At 46.7% G+C, this 23500-nt stretch overlaps 1 protein-coding gene across 2 annotated transcripts in view; it reads right to left on the bottom strand.

Moving 5' to 3' along the window:
- Positions 1-18993, bottom strand: part of PRRX1 (paired related homeobox 1) — a 74047-nt gene extending 55054 nt beyond the window's left edge. The window contains exon 1 of one of the 2 annotated variants that reach the window (XM_008696025.2): positions 17730-18993. In XM_008696025.2, the coding sequence (XP_008694247.1) occupies positions 17730-17970 (241 nt within the window). In that variant the 5' untranslated portion in view covers positions 17971-18993. The remainder of the gene's footprint in view (positions 1-17729) is intronic. The other variant, XM_008696032.2, reaches the window with a different exon arrangement.
- Positions 18994-23500: the final 4507 nt, after the last annotated feature.

Below are 23500 nucleotides of genomic sequence, written 5' to 3'. Positions count from 1 at the left end.
TCTTCTCTAACACTATCTTCCGACTCACTCTTTCATTCGAGTTCACTGAGCCCCATAATTAACCTCCATTTTGCCGCTTGACTGTCACTTAAGTATCCAGGGCCATCAGGGCGTTTTCTTTACAAAGATATGATTTCCTGATGGATTATTTGCATTTTTTCATTTGCAATCCCCATACATAGTCCAGGACTACAGTTACTGGAGTTCTGTGTTCCACTGAATAAATGTGGCAGAAAAACCATTCGGCTCAACCATCTCCTTCCAATTTTCTAGCCACTGGAAGGTAAATGAGAGGATAATGGGATACGGAGTTCCAGAGGCATTGAGACAAGTGCTGGTTTCATCAAGACCAATTTTGAGGCTTCAGGCAAGTTGTTAAGCCTCCTCGGAGTCTCAAAGCCTTATTGGTAAATTGGAGGGTGACGATATCTACCACTCAATGTTACTGTGAGAATTTGAACAACAGAAGTAGTGTAAATCACCCAGCACATGACCTGGTCATGTTGGGTGCTCCATAAATCTTAATTTCTTTCCTTTAGGAAAGATTAAGGAAATTTTAATTTCTTCCCTTTCTCCCTTCTCCCCCTGAAACACCCAAAGGCACTAGATAAGTGGGCTCATTTCTGAGCAGCCAAGGGCCAAACACAAAGAAACACAGGAACTAATCCCCATTCCCTAGGCTAACCCAGAAACCTTCTTTGTTGTTTGATTGATTCATTTTATATCCTTATGGGATAATAGAAATAAAACGGCATTTTTACAGTTACATTATAGAAGTCAGTTTCACATTCGGGATTGTCTTTCTATGGAAGCATTGTGCTTGCTACTCAGAAAACTGCATTTAAACTCGGAAGCCCAGCTGTCTTTGGTAACTGTTCCTCCAAAAGGAAAACTCATTGAGAAGGTGAGTCAGATGGGATAACTTTCAGGACAATCACAACCAAGGCCAGCCTCTGCAAGTCTGAAATATGGGATGTTATGACACTTGGTGAATTACTTCTGACGTACTTAATTATGCAACAACAAGATTTGCAGGAGCATAACCACATCGTTCCCCTGGGTATGCTGCCAGTGTGCTCCGCAAATGATTAAATATAAAATAAACAACAGCTAACTGTGAATTATGAAGTTGTAATTCCACCAAGGGGGTTCCAGTGATGTCATAAACCACTAGAGCAAAGTTGTCACCAAAGGATCCCAGATGGGCTTCGAGGCCTGTTACTCAGCAGTGGTCTCTGCTGCAGATACGGCTCCAGAAAAGCCTTTCCCCTTGGTTTTTGGCCCTTCTCATCTCTGCAAGGGCCCTCCATTCTAGTTCTCTTCCTCTGAGCTTTCTAAAGTCCACTAACCCTGCTTTTCCAAATGATGTTTAATGAGTTAAATGGTCTGTCATTTAAGAAGCTATTTCCAGGGCGCCTGGGTGGCACAGCGGTTAAGGCTCAGGGCGTGATCCCGGCGTTCTGGGATCGAGCCCCACATCAGGCTCCTCTGCTATGAGCCTGCTTCTTCCTCTCCCACTCCCCCTGCTCGTGTTCCCTCTCTCGCTGGCTGTCTCTATCTCTGTCGAATAAATAAATAAAATCTTAAAAAAAAAAAAAAGAAGCTATTTCCATCCTTCCCCCCAACACTCTTTAGACAACAATCTATGAATTGAATACACTTCATTAGGGGGAAGAAAGCTTAATATTTAATAGAAAATCCATTTAGGACAAAAGCTTTGGAGCCTACCTTAAACGGAGCAATTTCAGATGTAACTTGAGTATGTGCCAAGCCTAGTACCCCACTAATGGGATAAAATTCTGTTTAAACATGGCAAAGTTGGAAAAGTTACGCTGAGATTTCAAATGAAACCTTTTCACAGCCAGGATCTGAAAAAGACGGTAAACGAAAACTTGGTGGCCCCACCCAAAAGCTCCTGAATTAAAATTCTGGGAGTGGAGTCCAGCAATCTGTGTTTTTACATCCCTCCAGGTGATTCTGATGTGTGCTAATGTTTGAGAACTGCTTGTCTAGAACTAACGCAACCCAAGGTGGAGTCTGGACTTGGCTTCCCCTTGGTAATTCAGGACCTTATCCATCTGAAAATTCCACCCCAAGAGTTTCTGCAGGCCCTCAGGGGGTGCCTCCCTCGTGATGATGAATAGTCTATTCAGTTACCATGTGACATCCAACAATGTTTTTCCTCTGTAGTATGAGTCGATGAAGTTATGCAGAACCTTATAAACTCATGCTTCAGGGTTTTGTTTAGAAAACATTGAGATCCATCCCACTCATTGAATGGTTTTTTAATAAAATTCTATACGCTGGCAAAAAAAAAAAATTGGCCTTTTCAAACTGTGTATAAAATAAGTAAGCAAAATCGCATAAATAGAAAAACTGCTTTATCAACCATCAGATAGGAAGGAAGGACTTTGTAAGAAAAAGAGAGAGACACACACAAAATACTGAACTCTAACTTCCTAAACGTGGCATATTTTTCATCTGAAAATGTACTTAAAACTGAAGTTAAATTGCAAATCATAGTATCTGTGTGATAGATTGCTCTCTCTTTGGCACGTGTTTTTTTCTTCCAGAATAAGAGCCAAGATAACAATCACCTAAAATTAGTCATAGTGAGGATTTTTACAACCTTCAGTAATCACCTTAAATGTTTTTTCCTTTTTTTTTTTTTTTTTCCACATGAAGCACTTAAAACAGTGCCAGGCGCCTAGCGAATGCTTCATGGATTCTTTACTCAATAACTGCTTATTAGGTCATTTACAATATGAAAAGCACCATGAGTGCTCCGAATATAAAATATCTGCCTGTCTCCCCTTGTCTTCAAAACTTTATACACCTGGTTGAAAAGCCAAAACTAATGCTTATAAGGGGAGAGTTTAATAATAATGGACCACACAGGACCCCGTGGATGGCACGCAAAAATACATCCTTCAATGCCAATCACTATGAAAGAACATGGTCTACATACACGTTTGCAAACTTGACGGTATATGAAAATCATCTGGGATAAAAATGCACGTGTTTGAGAGATTCTGATTCACTGGGTATGAATGGGGTCCTGGGATCTGCATTTCAAGACATTTCAGTTCATCCTGATGAAGACAAACCAGGCATCACACTGTAAGATATACAGGATTCGACTGTAAGCATAGGAGAGAAAGAATCATATGATCTGTTATTTCTCTTTATCTCTTGCCTCTGAATCATCAGAAATGACCTGCACATAGGAGACACATAGAAGGAGGAAATGAAGTAATCAAGGACCAAGGGAAAGTTTTCCCACATGAGGAAGGATTCCACGCTCTCTAAAGGAGAACAGTAATGCAGCTCTCCGCACCGCAGTTCAAGACTACATGATCCCGTAAAGCACACACAGTCATTTCAGCAAACTTACACACATACTTCTCCATATGTCAGAACTGGTACTGCGGACAGATCTGTGTTCCTAATCTCAGTAATACCCACTAGGCATACTTAGGAGATGTTTTGCCTCTCTTTTGCATAAAGCACATGGTAAACTGCTTCTCTAGACCAGCACAGAAGTCATGCAACAAACTCGTCCAATCGCCTCACCCACAGTGACCCATTTTCTCCACATGTACCACAGGTGATGTTCATCTGTTACCAAAGAATGCCGAGGAAATCTAATTGTCAATTGCTTGGCAACAAAATAAAGAGTCCCGGATGCTTTATGATATAGAAATGCAGTCTGTGTGTCTTCTAGGTTTATCAGATTTCAAAGCAATACATAGGAAAGCAGGTCACATATCAAACTGGGGAACAGAACGTTTATCTTCTTCAACTGGTTAGGAAACCCAAGTTGACACAAGAGCAGCAACTTTACGTATGATCACAGTTAGCATGGCGAGTATTATTCATGTCTAAAAAATTAAATAAACCCCAAAGAAGTCTCAGAGGAACGGTAAGACGGTGCCATGTCAGAGACATTACACTACAGAGAAAATTCAACATGGTTGGTCTCCAGGAAACTTAGTGGCTGTGTGAGGTCTGGGATAAGAAGTCTTGACACCTGATGTCCTAAGCCCATGTCATATATTCTCCATTAAATTCAGTGTCCAAACTGGAGAAGGGCATTTGTCTTCTTTAGTCACTGCACAGTCCGTGGTGATGGATGAACACGTGGAAATATGAAAGGTCGGTGCCATTTCAGAGTCGAAGAAGATTCAGATTACTGGTTCATGCTAATGAGGAGAAGGGTGGCCTGAAGGAGGGGACCACAGTCGAAAACTTCTGAGCCAGACTCCCAGCTCTGCCAAGCACTCAGGGTGTGACTTCGCGCATCACTAGAAATCATAAGGCATCAGTTCCTGACTGGAGAACAAAAACAGCCGTCTCCTTAGTCACTTGGTAAGTGACATTCTGTAAGAGCGTGACTTTTGGAGTATGGGAATATCCCTAGTTTTAGTGACATTAAAATGGCTTCCAACATCGACTGGGAAACCACATTGAATTTATATCCGAGCCTGGAGTAACTGACATTTGTCAGAGATGGTACGGAAGTGGGAGCAGGAAAAGAGCAAACATTTTCTTGCATGCCTTCAGTGGGACGGGAAATAGGGGGTTGCAGTCTTTGTTCACATTATCTCATTAAACCCGTGTAATAGCTATTAACGTGCCAGGTTTTTAGGTGAGGAAATTGAGACCCAGAGATTTATCTAAAGTCAACCAGTAAGGAAATAGTAGAATCATAACTTAGCACAGAATTCTCTAAATACAGAGTAAAATGCTTTGAAACCCCTGATGCCCTTAAATCTAAATGAAAGATTCTTGCTTTTTGAAGGCTGGGGATCAATTTATTGAAACACATTCTTAGCTTTAAATTTTTGCTCGATAACATAATTTAGAAAAGTCTCCGCTTGATTTCTATGGTATAATAATAAATTTGGCCCTTTATTCCTCAAGTATTTTTGCAACTGCTGTACCTTTTAGGCCTGCTGCGTTCCCACGAGGAAGACAGGTAACAGCAGTTACATGTCCACTTTATAACAATGATTATGAACCAAAGGAGACAAAAGAGATTTGTGGAGCACGGTAATGTGTTGTGAAGTGGCGTGCTGGTCTCTCTAGTCCTCACTCAAAATTGTTTCACTAGACTATAACACATCCACAAGAATTTGGTTGACATCAAAGATAATGGGATAGAATGAAAAAAAATAAATAAGTACAATGGGATCAGGAAGGAAATATTCAAGTCACTTAACAGTAGCTCCCTAAAACTCTCCAAGCCAATTTTCTTCTCTGTAAAATGAAAATAATTATGCTACCCCCACCTACTTCTTAGAACTGGTTTTATAAAACATAATAACATTGGTATATGTTCTTGGAGTTTGTGCAGCAGTTTCATATTTTATGGCACTTTATTATTCATATTATTAATGTTATTAATTCTTTAAGACAAAGTAAGACATTAATTTATACAAGCAATCAGGGAAAAGAATTAAATCCTCCAGCAATCTGAGTACATACAGTAAGTCAGTTAAAATGATTGACTTTAAGGCCTACCCAGATACAGCTGGAATTTCCTGGCTGTTCAAGGTAGCCCTGATTCTCCAAAACAGAGCAAAAAAAAAAAAAAAGAAAAGAAAAAAAAAAAAGAAAAGAAAAAAAACAACCTTACCACCCTGAGGAAGGAGAATGTTGGGGTAAAGGGGGATAAGAAAGGCATAAATTTAGGGACTCCTGGGTGGCTCAGTCGTTAAGCATCTGCCTTCGGCTCAGGGCGTGATCCTGGCGTTCTGGGATCGAGCCCCACATCAGGCTCCTCTGCTATGAGCCTGCTTCTTCCTCTCCCACTCCCCCTGCTTGTGTTCCCTCTCTCTGGCTGTCTCTCTGTCAATTAAATAAATGAAATCTTTAAAAAAAAAAAAGGCATAAATTTAAATAGTGCTCCATATATTCTGAGTAAAAATGATCACACCCAGAAAAATCTCTTCTTCCCTGAGGGAAACTAAGAACAGACTCATAACAGTCAAGTGTGCAGAGATATTATGTTCTGTTTCTCTTGTCAGAAGGGATTCAGCCTTTGAAATATGTGTAGCAAAACTGCAGATTTCAGTTTCATGATTAATGAACTAAATTACGTTTTATTTCTTAAATGTGTTGAGGATTCATCCTGTGGTCTTCCCTCAAACTTGAGTAGAGCTGCTGAACAGCACATCTGGTTATAGGCAAAGAGCTCTCTGGGTGGTTCTCCTTCTTTCTTCCCTCAGAAATAGGCAATGTGGGGAACTGCAGAAACTTTTATTGGGCAAGTGTGGTTTTTTAATCCTCGAAAATCGTGATTACTCTCTCTGTTCCCCCTTTCCCATGAGAGGGAGATTAATTTCTAAGATATATCTAATTCATAATTTAAAAGTTTTGTTCTACACGATTTTACATCACTTGATAATATTTTCCCTAAAGAAAATATTGGCATTCATCGGGCAAATGTTTTAACATCAACTTGCCTGGGAACGATTTTTAAATACACTTCATTATAACAATTTATATTTTCTTTGCAATTATCACTTTAAATAAGGGCTGTGGCACCATAGATTTTCATATATGGATAAATGCATTTTTTTTTTATTTTTATAAGTGCTTCTCCTGTCAAAATACACTACTGTGTGCTCTCACTAGCCTATGTGATCATCATTCTACAAGGTATAGAGAAATAAATGTCGTTTTCCTCCTCCTTTTTTTTACAAAAGCATTGTATGAGTTTTAAAAACATTAAAAAAAAAAAAGAAAAAAACACTTTTAAAACGACAAGTCAAGACCCAGAGATCTACAATAACAGAAAATGTACAGTCCCTTAGGACATTTTCTCCTCAACAGTTTTATGGAGCTCTTCCTTACTAAACCATGTAAAAACTAATTTTTTGAGCAGTAGCTCTCCAACTGTGGTCCCGGAATGTCCTTTAAGTATTATGCAGGCTTTTCCAATTTCAAAAGGAGACATGTGCTCATGTCTAGGGAAGGTTCCCAGCTAGAACAAGCAGCAAAGAAAAAGAAACTGTTTACCCTGAAGGTCTTTACTGCTGGGAATGGACCCACCGGAACCTGAGAACTCTGGGAAACAGCCGTGACATCACATCTCCCACAATCCTTGGGGAGCTGTTGTTTGTTGTTTGTGTGTTTAATTTTTCTGATGAGAGCAAGTGGGTTACATGTTTGTGTATTTTCTTAATTTGGGGTGACACCTCAATCTTTGAAAATGGGGTGAAAAATTCCTCAATTGATTTAAGAAAAATCAGTAATGGAGAATGTTGATATAAAAATTGTGTAAAAATTAAGAAGGAAATATTTTAACACCAAACTATGAACTGCCTCTATATCAGGGTGGTGAAATATGGGTGACTTTACTTTCCCAATTAAACTTTTTAATGTAAAATAATACATTTTCTAAAATTAGCATGTATTACACTTTGGCATTACGCTTGTATTTTTTTAAAAAATTACTCACAAGCTAGAAATTGCAAAAATAGCAGAACCACACTATACGAAAGAAAGAAAGAAAGAAAGAAAGAAAGAAAGAAAGAAAGAAAGAAAGAAAAGGAAAAAGAAAAAAAGAAAATTTATTTAATTTGCTTACTGCAGCTTTACTATATACGCTGTGGAATATGCCTCTTCCCTACCACACTCCCCCAAATCTCTAATCTTAAGAAAATCCTCAAGCTATATTAACAACCACAAAATATTTAGAAAATAATTAAGCAATGCTTGTAAAAGCTCTGATTATTTCTATAGTAAAGCATCAAGGGAAGGGGTTTGCTTTGTCTAAAATGAAGCCGTCAAGAAAGGTGTCACAAAAAGCAGACCCCTGAAAGGTAGCATGGGTGGGTTTGCAAAAAAGAGGTACAGAGCAAGGACATTTCCTATGAGAAGTCAGAAGCAGAAAAGGGACTAGAGGACATGGGGAAATGTCCTAGCCTAAGTTGCATACTAGGGAAAAGTAGGAGAACAGTTCTGGTTTCTGTGTGAATGGGCAGGTTGCTGGGACATGAATGGAAATGTAGACTATAAAAGGTGATTTAAAAAAAAAAGGCAAACAGGACAAATAATTTGGTTCTGATGTATAATAAAATGAGACGAAAACAGAGAGGAAGGCAAGTCAAAACAGACTCTTAACTATAGGGAACAAACTGAGGGCTGCTGGGGGGGGGGGTACCTGCCTGATGGGCATTAAGGAGGGCACTTGATGAAATGAGCATTGGGTGTTGTATGCAACTGATAAATCATTAAATTCTACCACCAAAACTAATAATATAGTATATGTTAATTAAATTAAATTTTAATAAAATTTTTTTTAAAGACTAGAAAGCAATTGTGAATTCTAAAGGAGAGAACCATGATTTTTTAAAAACGTGTTTGTAAAAGAACGCACTAGCATGCCTTTTATTCATTCAGCAAATTTTCCTTGGGGATCTATTCTATCCACCCTGTACACCACCTACAGACAGGAGGACAAGCAAGGAGACCCGGTTAGGAGGCTGGTACAGCAGTGCAGGTAAGAGATCATAGATTTTTAAGAGGAGATGGATTCAGGTGATTTTGGAAGGTAAACTTGTTGAGATTTGGACATGGACTGCACAGAGGCGGAAAGGAAGGAGTCAGGATGAGTCTGAAATTTCTGAGTTTTGCATCCCCATGTTGTGATACGGAAAAACAGGAAAAGCTGCAAGAGGATCAGATTGGGGAAAGGGAGCTCATTGGTGCCATGTTTTGTTGTTTTTGAGTTTGAAGCACTTCTGTGATGTTCAGGTGGAAATGTTGAGTAGGTAGCTTCATTTGGGGACCTGCAGTTCCAAGGGGGGCCGTGAAGCTGTAACCTGGGGAGTCTTCAGTATGCGGATGGTTGCTGAAATGGTGAGCCTGGAGGAGATCTCCTAGGCAAAAGGTATAAAGTGGGAAGGGGAATGGAGGGGGCCCAGTGCTTCAGCTGGATTCCAAAGGGGATCCACTGAAGATGGGGAGGTCATTCTATCACTTAAGCATTCACTGAGCCGAGGCAACAGTTTAGCGGCTATCCCGGTGGTATAGGACTACTGTGATCCAGACGGGTATTTAGGGAAGTAGGCCTGGTGGAAAATGGATGTACATAATTCCTGAGTGTCATCTCCCAACCTGAATTAATGACAATATGTCAATGCCCAGGTCTAAACGTTTAGATTCAATACCTATTTCCACTGTAACTTTCAACTTATATGCATTCATGAGTTACCTAAAAAAGAAACAGAGCAGTAACCAGCTCCCCAAAACTCTACTCCCAAGAAGTCTCTAAGTGGGCTATTATAAAATGAATTATCAGACAGGAAAAATACATGAAAATGCTTGGTTATGTTATCTATCATTGAGCTCAACAGCTCTCTTCTTTTCAGAGGATTCTAGAAAACAGAATTTAGGAGGTTTCCATGGCCTCTAGGCACCAGTTTTCTAGGCAGCACACATCTCTGGACAGCCAGTCGGGGCGCAGGGCATGCAAAGAAGACAAGGATGGTTGACAAAGGCAGGAGTCTGGACATTGATTCCCCCACCTCCCACCAGGCCCAGGCCAAATCCTCCAAGCCCTTTGCACACTAGCATGAATTTGTGTGGATAAATACAATGGAAACTTGAGCAAATGGGGTTGTCTATATATATCTGAAGTGCTGGCTAGGCCTTTCACTTTGCCCCATAGTCAAGCTGATTAAACTTAGCATATCCTGGCTCAAATTTTGATTGAGTTGGGCCCCTTGGCCTTTAAGTTGTATATCTGAATCCTCTTTGAAAAGATTTGGCCTCCCCATATATATTTAGAGTACAGGGAGAGAGCCCATCTGTTTTTATGCTTATTTATAACTACACCACCTTCCAGCACCGTGAGGTCCTTTAAAATATAATGACATGACTGATGATGAGAAATTAAGTGAATGGGGTGAATGTTCTTACTCTCAGACAAACGTTTGTGGGAGTGCAATTTCCCCTGCAGCTCTGGCCTGGCACCTCTGTTTCTAGTGGACACCCAAGCTCAGATTATCTTGGAATGTATTTATTAACCACCATCTCTGCTAAGAAGACAAAGTATTCACTCTGCCAGTGTGTTGCTCCCACTGTGGCCTTGCCTTGCCGACCTCCAGATTCAGGGTGTGGTAAGGAGAGAAGTAGAAAATCCCAAGATTTACAGAAGGAGGTTAAGAATTTTCCTCATACGTCCTGTAAATTACTCGAAACTCTTGTCCACAAAGGGAGGATGAGTGGAAGCCGGGAGTTAGATGTGGGGGCACACACCAAGACTTGGGGTAGCTATTGTCCTTCCTTTGGGAGAAAGAGGGTTCCCCTAACCCCGGGGCCTAACTGTAGGATGGCCAGGTCTGCCCTGTGTGGAGACTGGGGTCCTATGAGAGTGGGGGTCTGTAGCAGGTCTGCAGCAGCTCCTAATTCGACGGCGCTCTAGCTCTCCAAAGCACCTGGAGTTTCTATACAGAGACGTCTCACCCACCTCCACAGACACAAACCGGCTCCTTTCCAGGCACCATCCCTAGCACCCACTGACTTAGGGTCATCTAGTCCCCTTAGGGAGTACTGCGAGAGCGCCCCTCGCGGTTCCCGTTCACCCTGGAATCCTGAGCACCCTCATTTCAAAGGCGAGAAAGGCAGAACTCCTACCCGCTAGCTCCCTGCTTCTGTTAAAATGCGGGTCTAGCATATATTTATGCAGTCCACGGAGTGTCTTCACGACATCGATATTTCCTATCTTTTGCTACTCGTGTCGAAAGGTCCTCCAGCGTGTCGCTCTCCTGCCAGAGTCCAAGGTTTTCTGAAGTTAGGGTAGGTCCCGCCCCGGCCGAGGAGGAATGCGCCCCCTTTCGGCAGGAGAAGGCAAGCCGAGGCCCGTCGGGCAAGGCTCGCGGGTACACTGCACCCCGCCGAGTTGCTCCTCAACGCCTTTGGAACTCGGAGGACGAGGGCCGAGGTGGCGTGAGGGTGTTTGCATCTTTGTTCCAGCCGGGACGGAGGACATTAAAATCTAAGATACTATCGAGTTCTGTCTTGAAAGTTAAAATTTTACTCTTCACTGAATTTCTGTTTTAACTCTTCCTTGCTCCATCTCCGCCCTCACTCCTCCACCCCCCAAAAATGGTGCGATTGCAGGAGAGCCTGCTATTCAGGCCCAGTGCGGTCGCCACTTCTGCAAAGAAGTTTCGGTATAGTCTCTCCTCGCCCGCCCGTGAAGAACATTTCCAATCGCTTGCAAATAGCTCCAAGCAGACAAAATAGGAACCGGAGGACCTGTCCTTGTGCTTTCTAATAACTGGAATCTTCGGGATTCAAATTAGTACACATTTTTCACATTCATTCCTCAACTGAAGCTCAATCTGGGGAAATCAATAGCGGCAAAAATAAGCCTCAAATTTCTTGGGAATTAGAGCTCTCTTGTTCTGTGCTGCAGCAAAGGGGCTGGGACATCTAATACCGGAGGACTGAATTCTGGTCATGACTTTATTCCTATATCTGAGACCTTGCAAGAGCAGCAGAATCCTTATGATTCTGATTGTCCTTGGACTCTTCGGAGAAGTCACTTGGGAGTGCGATTAATTTGTTCTGACAAGTTTTCTTTATTTTCTTTCATAAAATTTCCTCCACCAACCACTGCCACCTTGCCTTTAAAGTGACTACCGCCCCTGTACTCCGCTTCCCAGCTATTTTTTTTTTTTTGAGAAAAGTGGTTCCAGGACAAGTGAAATGTAGGAATTTTTTTTTAGTCTAAACCTAAAATCGATAGTTCACAATTTTCTGTACAACTATTTCTGTAAGGCTACCTCAAGAAATTAGACAAACGACCGTGTCAAGAATCTACTAATATTCGGACCACGGTGGAGACATCTTACTCAAAAACTTCTGCAGGTGGAAAACAAACCCGCTAACCCCCAAACACCAACAACTGTCTTTCCTCAGATGCCTTGGCAACGTATCTCCGCATTTATTGATTTAATAAGAAACAGCATTTAGAGAGAAGAAGGTTGTGGCTGTTTGTCGATACTGTTTAGCTATTTGAGATCATTTTTAATTGAGTGTTGTTAGCCTGCTTATCAAGCTACTTGAATTTACAAGAATCTAAATTCTTTAGGATGAATATTAATGCTGTTGACATAGACATCCCTTTGAATTGTTGAAAAGGGAATTAAAGGACACCAAACCTGTGGGGTAGTACGGGGCCCTGTATCAAATTAAAATAGAATTCGAAGCAGAACACCTAATTACAATGGCATGGACTCACAGGTCGTTCTGTAAATGTTTGGACACCAAGTGGGCACAGGAAGTTAGCCCCTTATCCAAGTATTTCCTGTAAATGTATAATCTCTAGCTCAGAGGAATACCCCAAGAATCCTCTTGACTGACCTTACGAATTGGCTTGAATAGAGGATGCTGAACACCCAAGTTTTACTTTTTCTTTGGGGTGGAGTTCTTCCCCAAGAAACTCTTCCACCCCCTGAAAAAAATAAAATAAAAATAAAAATAGAATAAGCAAAACGCGAGCCTTATCTCCTTCACTATAAACACTACTCTCCAGATTAAAAAAAAAAAAGTACTTCCTATGGCTTCTTCTAACTCCATCTCTCAAAGAATAAAAAATAAATAGATTTTCTCGGAACCGTTGAAAGCTGGCACCCCCAGGAACAGGAGGCACACGGGAATCGCCGTGCCCGCAGGGGCCGCAAAGATTTGCAACATCCCTGTCCCCGAGTCCCCGCGCCCCTGGTGAAGGAGCTGAGTTCTCCAGGAGCTGGTGGCGGGCCCTGCTGAAGGAGGGAGCAGGTAAACAGGGTATTATAGGAGAGGAATTGTAAAAGAAACACATCTTTTAAAATAAAAATCAAATGGACCTCTAGTTGAAAATCTACAGATACCATAAAAAGTGAAAAGGGGTCTCGGAGGTGGCTGCTGGCTGGGAGCACCGTTCAAAACTTGGATCAGAGCAGATCGGAGCCAGTGGGGTTGGAAGGTATCGTTGGTTCTGAAGTTGCTGTTTTTTTTTTGTTTTTTTTTGTTTTTTTTTTTTTTTGCAGGGGAGGGGTCTGTGTGACATCTTGTTGGCTTGGAGATGATTTATTCTCTCCTGCTGTAAAATCTAAAATGATGCCCCTGGGAAGAGGAAGGAACTGCAGGGCCCCGTGTGATCCACGGCTGCCCGCCTGAAGCTGCTGTGTTCTGACCTAAGCATGTGGGGGACCCTTAAAGCCCCTGACACCTAAGGTGCAGAAGAGGCACTCCGGAGTCTTGGAAAGGGCTCCACCAGAGAAATGAACGGGGGAGGCAGGGGCTACTGTCTTCTAGAGTGGGGCGATCTGGAGCCCCAGTAGTACTGGCGGCCTGGGACCTCAGACTATACAGGCCCAGCTCCCTGACCTTTACACTCCAAGCTGCCCTTCTACCCAGGCGTGTGGGAGGGACCAGACTGTCCATTTGTCCAAAATATTAAGAGGAGGTCATCCAGAGCCCTGCTCCTGCCTGTAAGATAAACACGATTTACCACCTCTTCTCTGAACTTGACATGCGACCGTGGGGACTCAGTAACCTACCTTGATCCTGGATTTCACTGCCTCCTATAAAGAGAAAAAACTTCTAGGCTACCCTTAAAATGATATATTTTGTTGGCTCCCCCTCGAATCCAGATAATTGAGGCCCAAATTCAGACTGCCAGCACTGGCTCCAGGGCCCCAGGCTGGTGCTGCAGAAATTCCTAGCGCGCTAGGTGTTACACATGCCGAAACTCCAGGGAAATTGATATTCTGATGTGTATTCCAACTTGGGAGCACCTAGAGAATGTTCCTGCTCTCCTGGGCTTACCTCTGGCGGGGGCCAGTTAGCGGAGCTCGGGCCGCCGGCAGAGGGTGGCGGGAGCATGGGGCGGGCAAGTCCATCGCGCCGCGTTTACACCTCTCCCTTTGTGACAAATCGATTTCCCGCGCCCCTGTTCTGCATTTGCATCCCGCCGAGGCCCGGGGCCCAGCTGCGCCCCGGTGCACACTTAGCCCCGGCTTGGGAGTGTGTGCGTGTGTGCACGCGTGTCTAATTGACTTTCCGTCTACCTTTTTATGACTACATGTGTTTCCAACAAAAGGTCTTATTAGGACAATCTGGTTTCACTAATTTAGAGGTTGGGAACGTGGAAGGGAGGCGCTTTTTTTTTTTTTTAAGAGTTTGCAGAAGTTCAGATTAAGAAATGACAGCGGGATGCACCTTCGTCCTAGGAGCAGGTCTGCCTATTTTCATGACCTGTTCCTCTTTTCTTTCCCTGGCTTCCCCTGTTCTACCCCCTTCACCCTCCACACTTCCCCATTAGCCACCGGATTCCTAACTGTTAGAGAACCGTTTCTTTTAAACACTTAAGGCATCTGAATCCAGAATTTTGAGACACTTACTGGGCTGGGAAAATCAGTAAAAGGGAAAAGGGATCATTCTACAGAGAGGAAAGTGGAATGAACATTAACCAAGGGGGAAACAGAATTGTGGTGAGGAGTGAGGGAGATCAGTGAGAAGCTCTTGCTTCGGACCATGCTAAGGTCCACCCAGGTGGTAACTGGAAAATTCGCAGTATTAGTGTAGATGGAACCTGTTTTACCAATTTCAACTGGAAAGAAAAGTTAGGGAGGATGTGTTTCTATATAGCTGGAAGAGTAAACCATGTTTTTTACGTGTTTCCCATCTCTTCCAAATGAGGTTACAGTTTCTCCTTCTGGGGTAGACCCCCAGCAGGCTGCAAGGGGCACCTGATTCTTGGTGTGGTTCTCTGTCCCTTTTGGGCTTGGAGCCCCAGGTTAGCTCTGAAGACTGAAAACTCCTCCTGTCGCTGATTCAGTCTGAGCCTCACTGTCCCCTGCAGACTGGAAGCCTAGTAGGGCCCACTGGTCCTCACTCAAGTAGCTCACAACAGCTTCCTTGGCAACCGTTGTTGGGGGACCCAAGGACTAAGGACAAGGGTCTTCCTGGACACTATTGCCCCACTTACCAGACCTCCCTATTCTCATCTCAGAGATGAGTGAGGAGGTTGAGGAAACATTGTTTCTAAAAGCAACAACTATTTGTTAGAAGAATAGGCCCCAGCCATCTCAAGAAAGCAAGGCCTATTGTGTTTCTCTGCTACTTTCAGAAACCCAAGCGTCCGTCACTTTGTCCCCATCACCTCGGTCTGCATTTCTGCTACCTCTTTCTGAACTGTCTGTCGACCATCCTTCCTTAAGCATCCTCTTCCTGGCGGGTATCCTAACCTCACTTTCCTTTCCGGGCCCACTCCCCACCAGACCTCCTTACTCCTTGAAACTTGGAGATATGTGTGCTCAAGAATGCATCGGGCAGGTACCTGGAGGTTTCGTCATCCCTTCCCTCGGGACACACGGTCCTCAATTTCGACCCCTGCTCTTTTTGTGTCCTCGAGCACCACAGTGGACTCCATGTGCACGGTGCAACCTTAGCCAGGCCAGGCCTGGGTCTCACAGTAGACAACCCCAGACCGCCTCTCCGCCACTGCGGGCCACCTCCGCCTCAGATTCGGGGGTGAAGCCTAGTCGGCCTCCACAGCCCAGTCTCCTTCCATTCACACTAGAAGGCCACCACGAACCGGAGCTCCCTTCTCGAGGCGTCTCCTCGGAGCCAAAGGGCAGGAATGGTTGGCATCCCTCCAGCCCTGTAGTATCCCGCGCCCATGCGGGCCGGCGCGGGCCGGGCTTGCTGTGGCCACCGGCCTTGGGCCTGCTTTTCACATCCCTCTGCTTGTTCTAGGCTTAAAGCAACACTGGCTGGTCTCTCCCGCCCCACCCTGGTCTTTTACGAAGCAGTTTCTTTACGACCCTGTTTTCTGTTGTGGGTCCAGCCTCCAGTTCTCTGAACAGTGATAAATGTTGCGATTAATAATTAACCGCGGCAAAACGACGGGCAGAAGGTGCAGCCATCAGTGAGGCTGGGTGATAGGCACTTAGAGATTCGGAACGCTATTCTCCCTATGCTTTGCATATTTAAATTTTCCCTAGTGAAACGTTTAAAACAATCACATTATTTTGCCGTGCATTTTCCTGGAGTTCAAAGTGTCTACACAATTAACTTATGCTGGGAACGGTGGCGGGTGCAGCACGAACATTCCCCCTCTCCCCCACCCCCTCCAAGCACCAATATCTTCAACGAGGAGGCCTCTGCGTAGGTACCCAGACATTACCCAGGACTTGGGGACACCAGGTCTTCATTCCTCAGAGCTGGCTGCCTTTCTCTAGTGACAGGCCAGGCCAGATTACCCTCAGTCTAAATTCCCCATGGCCCTCTGCCTCTGGGAATACCTAAAGTGGATTGACACCAGTTTCATTTTGGCTAAAAAATCCCTGAGGGGATTCTAGGCCTGGACCACGGAAGCTGGGCAAGGGGCAGGCGGCCTGCCCCAGAGAGGGGCTCTCCTTGCCGCCTGTTTCGTTGAGGTATGCTGGGTTCCCACAGCTTTGCCAGGGCAGTGCTTCCAGCTGTTTCTGGGTCCTGTTTGCTTTGTCTATCTATTTCCCGAGAGTCTGATATCAGCATTTTTTTTTTTTTTTAGTGATGGCATGCCGGTGGGGTCTCCTCTTTCCACAGGTTCCACATTTGAAGACAAAATAACAGTCTACAAATAATGAAATGGAAAAGAATTTGGCTCATTTAAAAAACTTCCAGCCAAGTGAGGACTCTTGAAATCTCAAGGAGGAAGTATCAAGCCCCGTGTCACCTGGGACGATTCAGGTGACAGGTCTGTTACAGACTCCAGAACGTGTGGATACACTTGAGTCTCCTTTTAGGCACGGTTAACGACGCCTAAAAGAGATTTCCATGGGGGCGCGATATCAGTCGGAGAGGATGGGAAAGGGAGACTGCGTGGACTTTTCTGTAGGTCCTAGGGCCAATAGGGAGAGCTAGTCCAACGTGACACCAGGCTCGGCATTGGAGCCCGCGCTTCCCTGCGCATCTCTCTCTTGCGGGACGGAGCGGGGCGGGAGCTCGGGTTTCACCCCAAAGGACACTCCCTTTGCTTCGCGCGAGTCTTCCCGAGGCACAGGCCTTTGATTCTGCCGGGGGTCTCAAACCCATCCGCAGGTGGAGGGCGGCAACAGCAGAGGACAGAAAGCAGCTCGGCTGCTGGGGCTGGGAGCTCCAGCGCGGCGCCTCCCGCACGCCCCGGCCTTCCGAGCCCGCGCACGGTGTGCGGCGGGAGCCGCGCGGTCTAGCTGCTGTGCTGTGCCCTCCGCCTCTCCGCCCCGCCTGCCCCCGAACCCACACTCGCGACCCGGGAGAAGCCCTCCCGACCCAACTCGGCATCGTTAATCCGCTGCCTTCCCAAACAAGGCAGGCTCCCCGACTTTACACCCCCCGGGACCCTTTCCCAGCCAGCCCGATTGCCCCGCATGCAGGAAGCCCTGGCAGCCGTGCTCTCCCGGGACTGAGGGGCAGCCCAGTCGGCTTCGGCGAGAGCCCGCGGCGGGCAGAGTCCCCAACCCCGACCTCAGGGCCTCGGGGCCTCCCTGCGGCTCCCGCCCGGGCTGCGCCCTCGGCAGATCCCTCCTTTCATCATCCTTCCTTCCCTGTCTGTGACTGGCCCTTCCTCCGGCCACTGCCACCACCTCTCCTCGCCCCCGACTTTCTACCCCTGGTCCGGGCGGGCTCCAGGCGCCCAGCCGGGACCCTGGCCCCCGGTCCCGGACACACACTCCCGCAGGCATGCGTCCCTCACTCACTGTCCTGCTGTGGGGTGTCGCTGCCGCTGGTGAGTCCCGGCGACTCCAGTAGGCTTCGGCCGGCCTCGCCCACGCTCTCGTCCGCCTGCGCCGCCACCATGTCCCCCGCTTCCTCCAGGTCTAGCAGGTGACTGACGGAGAAGTTCTTTTTCGCCTGCAGGGTGTCGAGGTTGCCCGGGCTGTCCAAGCGGCCGCCCAGCGCCGGTTGCCGCTCCAGAACGTGCCCGTAGCTGGAGGTCATGGTCTCCCCCTCCGATCCCACCCACCCCCCTCTTCCCGCTCGAATCAACACCAAACGCTGTGGGCGCGAGGGGGGAGAGGAGCCGAGTGGGGAAGAGAGAGGGGGGAGTGGAAAGAGAGAGAGGGAGAGAGAGAGAAGGAGGGGAAGGACAAAAAAAAAAATTGGAAAGAGGGCGGGGGACCCCCTTCTGCAGAGCAGAGCGTTCTGCACCAACAGCCTTCGACAGCCTCGGTTGCTTTCCTGAGGCCAAGTCCGGCGCGGTCCAAGGAGATAATCCACACCAAAAAATAAAATTAAAAAGTCACCCTATGTTCAAGTCAGGAGAAAAAAAATTCCTTCTAGCTCTCCAAAAGCGTCCACACGCACACACTAAAAATAATAATAAGGGGGAGAAAGGAAAGGGGAGGCCAGCAGGGCGGGGGAGTTAGGCAAACAGAAGAAGAGAGAAGAAGGGGTGGGAGAGAAGAATCAAAGTGGTTTCTTTTTTTTCAAGGTTAAAAAAGTTATTCCCAGGCAAGAGTTCAAGCACCAACAGAAGAAGGCTTGTTCCAGCTTTAAAACATCTTCAAGAAAACGTGTTCCCCCTCTCCGCACTCCTGTGGATTCTCAGGAGTGACTAAAGTTTCAGGAGGAGAGGGTGATGTCTTGCAGATGTATTGGAGAGCAGGATTCTCACTTTACTTTTCGTAAGAAGGAAAAAAAAGGGCTTCAAGAGTCCGAAGGAGGGTGGTGGTGGGTTTCCCCCCTTTCCCTTCTCTCTCTCCCCCTCTTCTTGCTGAGCTCCTTTTTCCTTCTCAGTTGGATCAAGAAGCTCTCTGGCACTTCAAAAGGCACAAACTGGCATGCAGAGGAGGCTTTGTAGGGAATACAAGAAAATTGGAGACCCCTGGGAGGGCAGATCTCGACTTAATAGGAGCCTGTAATTACGTGGCAAAGCCTTTGTGCGGTGCCTGACGTTTTACAGACCCCCTTTCTCCATCACAATCTCCTTCTTCCTCCTTTCCCTCGGACCAAAAAACAGTCTGATTAAGAAAACCCCCTTTGCCAACATCTGAGCCAGAGAGAAAGAGAGAGGGAGGGAGCGAGAGAGGGAGGAGGGAGCAAAAAGGGAGGGAAGAGAGAGCTAAAGAGAGCCCCTTTGGATTTTTAAAGTAAAGGTCTAATTATCATTCCCCTGCAATAGTATCACGGGGAGAAAAGACAAACTGAAACCCACAGTCACTTCAAACGGGCTGATTATTTTGCTTGGGCATTAACTCCTCCAGATTTGTTTAAGATCCTGTTGGAAAATCTCATTTGCATGTTTTGATAACAGCTGCGGGGAAACTTGTTGGAAAAAATCCACAACTATCTCAATCAAATTTTCTTCTCTCTCCGCCTTTTTTTTTTTAAGCGTTTCCTTCAGTTCTAACAGTTTTGGGGGGTGGGGGTGGGGGAGTGTCTGAGAGAGAACGAAGGAGAGAGCAAGCAAATTAAGGCTACGTTTTGCTCCGTAGAGACAGCCTATTAAATAATGTAATAAAATAACAGGAGCGATAATAATGGGAGGCTCTCCCACGCTTCTTCTGCGAACCAAAGGCAGGGTAGGGGAGATCTAGAAGGCGCCGAATCGATTCGAGTCTCGAGCCGCTAGGAATCCCGGGGCCAGGGCAGTAGGAAATTTACATATTTATTTAGCTGGAGGAAAGGACTCGAGGAGTGTAGCATAATTGCTCCCTCCTCCCCCCACCCTGGCCAATTTCGTAACCTCTTCGGTGCGGCCAAGGTCGCTTCCCCAGGCGACAACGCTAAGCCTGGAGGGTCGCGTTGCCCAGATGCGCAGGAGGCAGGGGCATTCCTGGAGCGAGTGGCCGGGCTAGGGTCCTGCGCAGTTCAGGGTCTTACCCGGGTACCTGGGCGGGCGGGGGAGGGGGCGTAGGAGGAAGGACAGGGAAGGATAGAGGAACCCCCCAGTCTACGGACAATGCTCTGCCGTCCGTCTGCTGAGCCCTAACTTGACAAGGAACAGAGAGGTGCTGAGGGATTTTTTTCATGACCTGCTGGAATTTGGTAACAGCTTTAATAGTCTCATTAGAAATGAGTTACTATATGACGAGTAAGTAAAATATTAAGTGCTTATTTGTGGCATTTTATGTTCTTCAAACATATATACACACATATACATACTTTCCCACTGGCTTGATTATTAGACTTTTTTCCTTTTTTCCCCTTCTATAGCCGAGAGGCTCGACTGGAGAGAAAGAAGGGTCCGAGTGTGTGTAAATGGTTTCTGGGCTCCAAACGGCCATAGTTAGCCCAGAACTCCCAGCCCTGATCTGGGAAAAGAACATTTGATGCCATCAAAGGGCTGCAGATTGAAACCAGATGTGCTCGCCTCGGTTCTTTCCATGCATTTAATTAAGGAGCCGGGATGGAGGAGACTTTTTCATCATTAGTCCACCCACTCCCCCCCTATTTCCATCCCCTCGCCCTCCCCCCCCCCTGCCCGCTAGCACCCCCGACCGGGAGCCCAAAGCCCCGCCAGCGCCGCGCGGTGTGCCGCGCGGGTCGCTCCGTCTCCCCCGCGGTCGGGGCTCTAAGCAGTAAACATCTGTCCGCGTCTGGGCCGGTGCGAGCCGCGCGGCAGGGCTAGCGGGATGCTGGTGAGAGGCGGAGGCGCACCCGGGTGAGCCCGCACCGAGTGCGAGCTCTGAAACGGATGCCTTCCGCGGGGATTTCCAACACCGCAGCCTCCGCGAGCCCCAGCTGAGCGCCACACGTGGCAGTGCCACCCGCTCGCTCGAATGGACGCGACTTCACCGCACAGAGAGGTCTTCCCCAGACGTCCTGCTGGATGAGCTGGGGTAAAAGGGCCGAGGGGCCCTCCCTTCCCTGCACGCCGAGCGAGGCACCGCTGGGTTTGTCCCCGCAGCCGGGTCAGCCTCCTCCAATCTCCCCGAGCCTGCTCAGACCTGGACCAGACCCTAGCCTCTCCCTCATTCTCTACCCTCATTTACAGTTGAATCTAACGTTTCTTTTCGTCCGGACACTGACCGAACTGCCCTTCGCGACAAAGGTCTGGGTAAGAGGCCAGGGGCTTCTGACACCCCCAGGACATGCTGCTTCCCCTGGAGAACCAGCGATTCCAGTCAGTCGAGGAAGATCGCCTTTGGGATCTTGTCCCTGGGGTGCCGTCAGTCCGTCTGGTTAGTGACCAGTAGGTAGCGACAGGGAAGAGAGATCAGAGATGGGCTCTCCTCGGAGACGCAATCGGACGTCTCCGCTTACATTGTGCCGTGTTCTCGGGTGGGATCAGGCACTCCCTTAACATTATCCACTTGTCATTCGTGTAATGATGTCAACCAGTCCTACCAATACTAACTAGGATGCTAACGGTTTCAACAAAAACATCAGACACATTTGCTTAACATTTGTCGACCAAATATGTATATGTGTGTATATAGATTATATTATATAAAATTTTCTATGCACACTTCCCCAAAACGCCGCTGGGACTGAGTTCAAATACCTCGACTCTGCGGGGCTGGTTCAGCCCTGGCAGCGCAGCTCCCGCCGCCGCTCCAGAGGCCCTAGGCTGGGAGTCCTGCTCCTGGAATTGGGGTGTCCTTTGAGGACCATGGCGAGAGGGGCGGGCAGAATGTCTTCCAAGCCCCAAACTGGAACTCAGGGTCAGACTAACAGGGCGTCCAGGGAAAGGGAGACGCCAGTGTTGGGACAGAGTTTGGAGGCAGGCGGCAGGGCCCCCTTTCGCCGACCCGGAGCGCTTTTTCTGGAATCCTGCGGAGGCCGCGGAAGAGCGGAAGGAAGGCTCGCAAGGCCCTTCGGCACTCTGGCAGGCAGGCACCCCGTAGGCCTCAGCTGCAGCGGCCAAGTCCCAGAGTCCCCAGGCCTCAGACAAAATCACCGCCGGGAGCGGGGCGGCAGGGTGGGCTGGAGGAACGCGCTGGGAGGGTCCCCAAGAAAGCAAATCCCGGAGGCATAGGCCCTGCAGAATTGATTTTTTTTCTTTTTTAGACCTTTTTAGTTTTTTTTCTTTTCCTTTTTTCTTTCTATTAACAATTACTAGTGGATTGGATCCACACCCTGATTATGTTTACACAACGTTTGTAATTTGCTGAGATTCTGGATTTGCTGGATTAGAATTAAAAGCTACTGGGGATAACCCTACAGGGAGATTCAAGATCCACTGGGGAGCTCTGTTCACCCAGTAAATGGTGAAAAACATGGGTTTGTGCCTGCTAGCTGGCCAGGCGAGAGAAGGCTCTCCGGGACCCTCAGCACTAGCACTCATGCTCTACTTCAAGCACACAGAGGCGGGCAGGGGAGGCCTTCTTAGAGTGCCCAAGGTCATCGCCTAGCTTCTCCTTGCTGTCCAGGCGCCAGGCCTTGCTCCCTAGAGGGGTGGAGGGAGGGGGAAATTGGTGGATCAAAGTTCTCTCGGCTCAGGTTGCAGGAACCAGGAGGGCCAAGCACCTCTAGAATTCAAGAAGGACCATCTGGCAGAAAGATGTCAGGAGAAGGGAAGCTGTGGCTGGGAGCATGTGCTCATCTCAGCAAGCAGGCAGCAGGTCTGGCCTGGGAACTTAGAAGGCCCCAGAGAACGCTGTGGCCTGTTTAGTTCCTTAATCACTACTTTGCATTCCCCATGTGATTTCCTTTTGGGAAGAGCTGGAAAGAGAGCATTTCTAACTCAAAATCTCTGAACATGTGTAGATCTTTCCTTGGCTTTCACTTTGACTTCCATCCATCAATCAATATTTATTAAAAATCTGAAGCTCTGGGTGATGTAACTAACCAGAACCCTCTTCCTCATGATCCTTCCAGCATCTGAGAGTGCCTTTCCAATCCTTCTTTCTGCCCTACCCTTTTAAAAAATAACTCCTGTTTTTGGATTCCTCCACAAGTAAGTGGGAGCAAAGCTGGGACTAGCAAGGAAACTTGCCAAGAGATCAGACCAAGGTAGGAAGGAGGTTTGGTTTCCAGCCATGTGCCCTTGGGTGGTCCTATTCATAGTTAGGTTTGGTATTGATTACTGTCCAGGGTTTCCCTGGCACTGGAAGCTGGCAGAACTCTGCCTCATCTGGCTAGCAGAATGTCCCCCACCCTAAGCAGCTTCCCCTCTGAGGTGGAAACCAGGAGTTGCACTCCCTGACATGTTAATAAGCTGACATGATAATCACATGTGACAGGTCACAGGTTCCATGACACATAAACAAGACAATACCACCCTCATGCAAATAATATGCTTTGGGGGTAGAAATGCTTTCCTGCTCATGGTTGACAATCTAACATACATTCATTAATGATGAAACAGGGGAAAAGAGAGAAATGCAAGATAGACTCTGCAGGGTTGCCATATTGTAGTATTTCTGAGAAGGAGACTGTATGCCAGACTTGAAAGAAACTCTCTTTTGCCCTTTCAATTCTGGTTCTTGTAATCATAAGCGGGGTTTTAGGAACATTCCTCCCATGCATTGGTGACTGCTCTCCACTGACCCCCACCTCCATCCAATAGCCCTATTGAATTATA

The sequence above is a fragment of the Ursus maritimus genome, unplaced genomic scaffold (assembly GCF_017311325.1).
Source record: "Ursus maritimus isolate PB19 unplaced genomic scaffold, ASM1731132v1 scaffold_2, whole genome shotgun sequence".
Classification (NCBI taxonomy): Eukaryota; Metazoa; Chordata; class Mammalia; order Carnivora; family Ursidae; genus Ursus; species Ursus maritimus.
Note: the sequence above shows the minus strand (reverse complement) of the source record. Positions and strands in the feature narration are given on the sequence as shown.